The 2,500-nt window shown below is 38.2% G+C and overlaps 1 protein-coding gene across 1 annotated transcript in view; it reads right to left on the bottom strand.

Annotated features, from left to right (window-relative positions):
• The window catches only part of LOC138008058 (uncharacterized), a 16,843-nt gene extending 15,214 nt beyond the window's left edge, over positions 1-1,629 (bottom strand). The window contains exon 1 of the mRNA XM_068855243.1: positions 1,144-1,629. Within this exon, the coding sequence (XP_068711344.1) occupies positions 1,144-1,557 (414 nt within the window). The 5' untranslated portion in view covers positions 1,558-1,629. The remainder of the gene's footprint in view (positions 1-1,143) is intronic.
• Between the last annotated feature and the right edge of the window lie 871 nt (positions 1,630-2,500).

Below are 2,500 nucleotides of genomic sequence, written 5' to 3'. Positions count from 1 at the left end.
ATGAATCTTGATTGACACAGCTAACATGCCAAATGAATCATCAATAATTATTAATATTCCTGTATGCTACAACTAGCCCCTTACACTTTGTTTTTGAGTGCAGTATTATATTTCTGAACAGATTGCTAATCTGAACAAAGGACGAGTTTGTGTTACACCAATTGGCGACTCTTTAAGAATGAGACTTGTACCAGGCCCCCCACATGCAAAATAACACCTTGAACTTTGAATATTTACGAAATTGAAGGTAACAAAGGCTTTTTAGCCGTTTTCCAAGGTAAATCATCTTTAAAATGGCATATTTATGCAGGAACTCCTAAGAAACTTGTTGATTTATGTTTTATTTTATGAATTTTGTGCATTCTCTTGTGAATTACATGTATGCGATTTTTCGTGAATTGTGCGATTGGATGCGATTTGACGTCGATAGTGCGAAATCGCACCATCGCGTAATATCAGAAGGCCTGTCTATGTAAATTTGGATCATGCTGTGCTTGTTTTTGTGGTTTGAAAGGAACTCTTGAATGACGGTATTCTTAAATACAAAATAGATTGAAAGAGAGACTTATCAGTCAGACAAATAAATCTTTTCATTGAAATTTTTTTGTAGCCAAAAAAGCAATTAGCACAGCATGATCTGCATTTGCATACAAGTTACGCTTCACTGTTTTTGAAAACAATGATGAGTAACTGATCTTGTATATACACTATCTGCTCACATTCTCTTTCTTACAGCGGCAGATTTGTAAGGATGAGGCACATACAACTATTCATAAGCAAGTTATGGTAGTTAACTGGTATTCTAGAAACTATTTGGATAAATAGTATCATTCAGTGGGGTAGATTGAACAGTAAACTAAAATTGATGTAAAGCTTCTTCCACACCAGTACAAATAGAACAGACAAGTTCAAGTCACACAAGACATTTGTAACAGGATTTACAACCAGGTCACGTTCAGTGACCAAAAGTAAGTATAACACAAGTGGCCATTAGGCCTTTCAAATGTTGATCTTTCAAAATTTCCCAACAAATGCAATAATTTTTAAATTTTAATCGTAATGACGTCACCACTTTAGAACTCTATGCTCATATTCCTTGAACCAAAAATAGAGGCAAATGCATTGTTTTCTTTTTCACCTCACCTTCATTCCTGGTCCATTCTCTTTGACCCTTCGTTGAATTGTCCCATTCGGAAAGCGAATAACTTCCACGGTTTTGCTGCTGGAAGTTTCGTTGCCTCCAGTAGCTTTTTTCTTCTCGAAGGTCTTCGTTACCTCGTGAGTTCCACTTTTGTCGGTTTTCTGTTCGTATTCTTCCATTTTAACGTGGAATCCGCCGGAGGAATCGGAACTAGAGCTTGAGCTTGAACTCGAACTTGAACTGAAACTCGACTCGCTCGAAGAAGTAGACTCCGACCTTTTTGGTTTATCGGTGCCATCATTCAAGTAGTCAATCTTGCCTTCGTCGTAAGGCCACGATGAAAGGGAAAACTGAACCCATGCTCTACTGTACGCCACAAGGAACAAAAACAAGAGAGGTGCTGTGTAACTCTTCATTTCAGGGATCAGATAAGGATCGAAACAAAAAAAAACACTACTCTTCTTTGCAACGAAATAGTTGATGTTACGTGTATGAAGTCATAGAAACTCCCCGTAGAGAATGTCCCGGATGTTTACTTTCAATGACGGTGGCCTTGGGGGGTCAGTTTGTGATTGTCCTCCATAAAAAAAATATAAATATGTAAAAACTAGATAAAAATGCGGCGAACGCCGAAATGTGATAAAAATATGTACAAAAGTGTAAAAAGTGCTAAAAATATATGGAGTAATGAACGGTAGCTAGAGAAAACAATAGACAAAAAATAATAATTAATTACAAGAACTGTTCTAAACAAATAATTTGGCGCGGATAGAGTAACACTGTTTGTTTAGCGATGGTTTCAGTTCTTTTATAAAAAGCATTTCAAAAACAAGACAATCAAACTTGTTCTGGCACTTTCTCAGAATTCTAAAACTCTTTGCGATGTTGTTAGGTTCCAATGCGTAACAACTCCATGGTTACGATAAGCCGCTGTGGGGATGGGGTAAGTGTTGTAATGACTGTACCTCATCGGGTGGAGTTAATTTGACCTCGGACCCAAGCTCCGTGTCCTCGTCGGTGATCATAAACAATTAAATTCATCAGCTATCGTGGAAATCGAAGCAGAAAATGCTCCTTTCCAGCCAAGTGCGTGGAGTTTTTTGACGACGAAACATTCTTGGAGGTTCGCAAAGGATGTGGCTTTAGCTTTGCGTGAAAAAAACTTGGCTGGGATGGATTTTCGATTCGCAAACCGCCTCTGAGCTGACAACGGTCGGAATCGTAGTGTGCAGCCTTGACTTCGTCTTAGAACATTGAAAACACTGAAAACACAGAATTCCCGAAACGGTGTAATAAGCTCCAAAAGGCACAAGAATACACCAGAGGTGAGTCATTTTTATTCACGTTATTGATTGAAAG

This window comes from Montipora foliosa, chromosome 6 (assembly GCF_036669935.1).
Source record: "Montipora foliosa isolate CH-2021 chromosome 6, ASM3666993v2, whole genome shotgun sequence".
In the NCBI taxonomy this organism is placed as follows: Eukaryota; Metazoa; Cnidaria; class Anthozoa; order Scleractinia; family Acroporidae; genus Montipora; species Montipora foliosa.
Note: the sequence above shows the minus strand (reverse complement) of the source record. Positions and strands in the feature narration are given on the sequence as shown.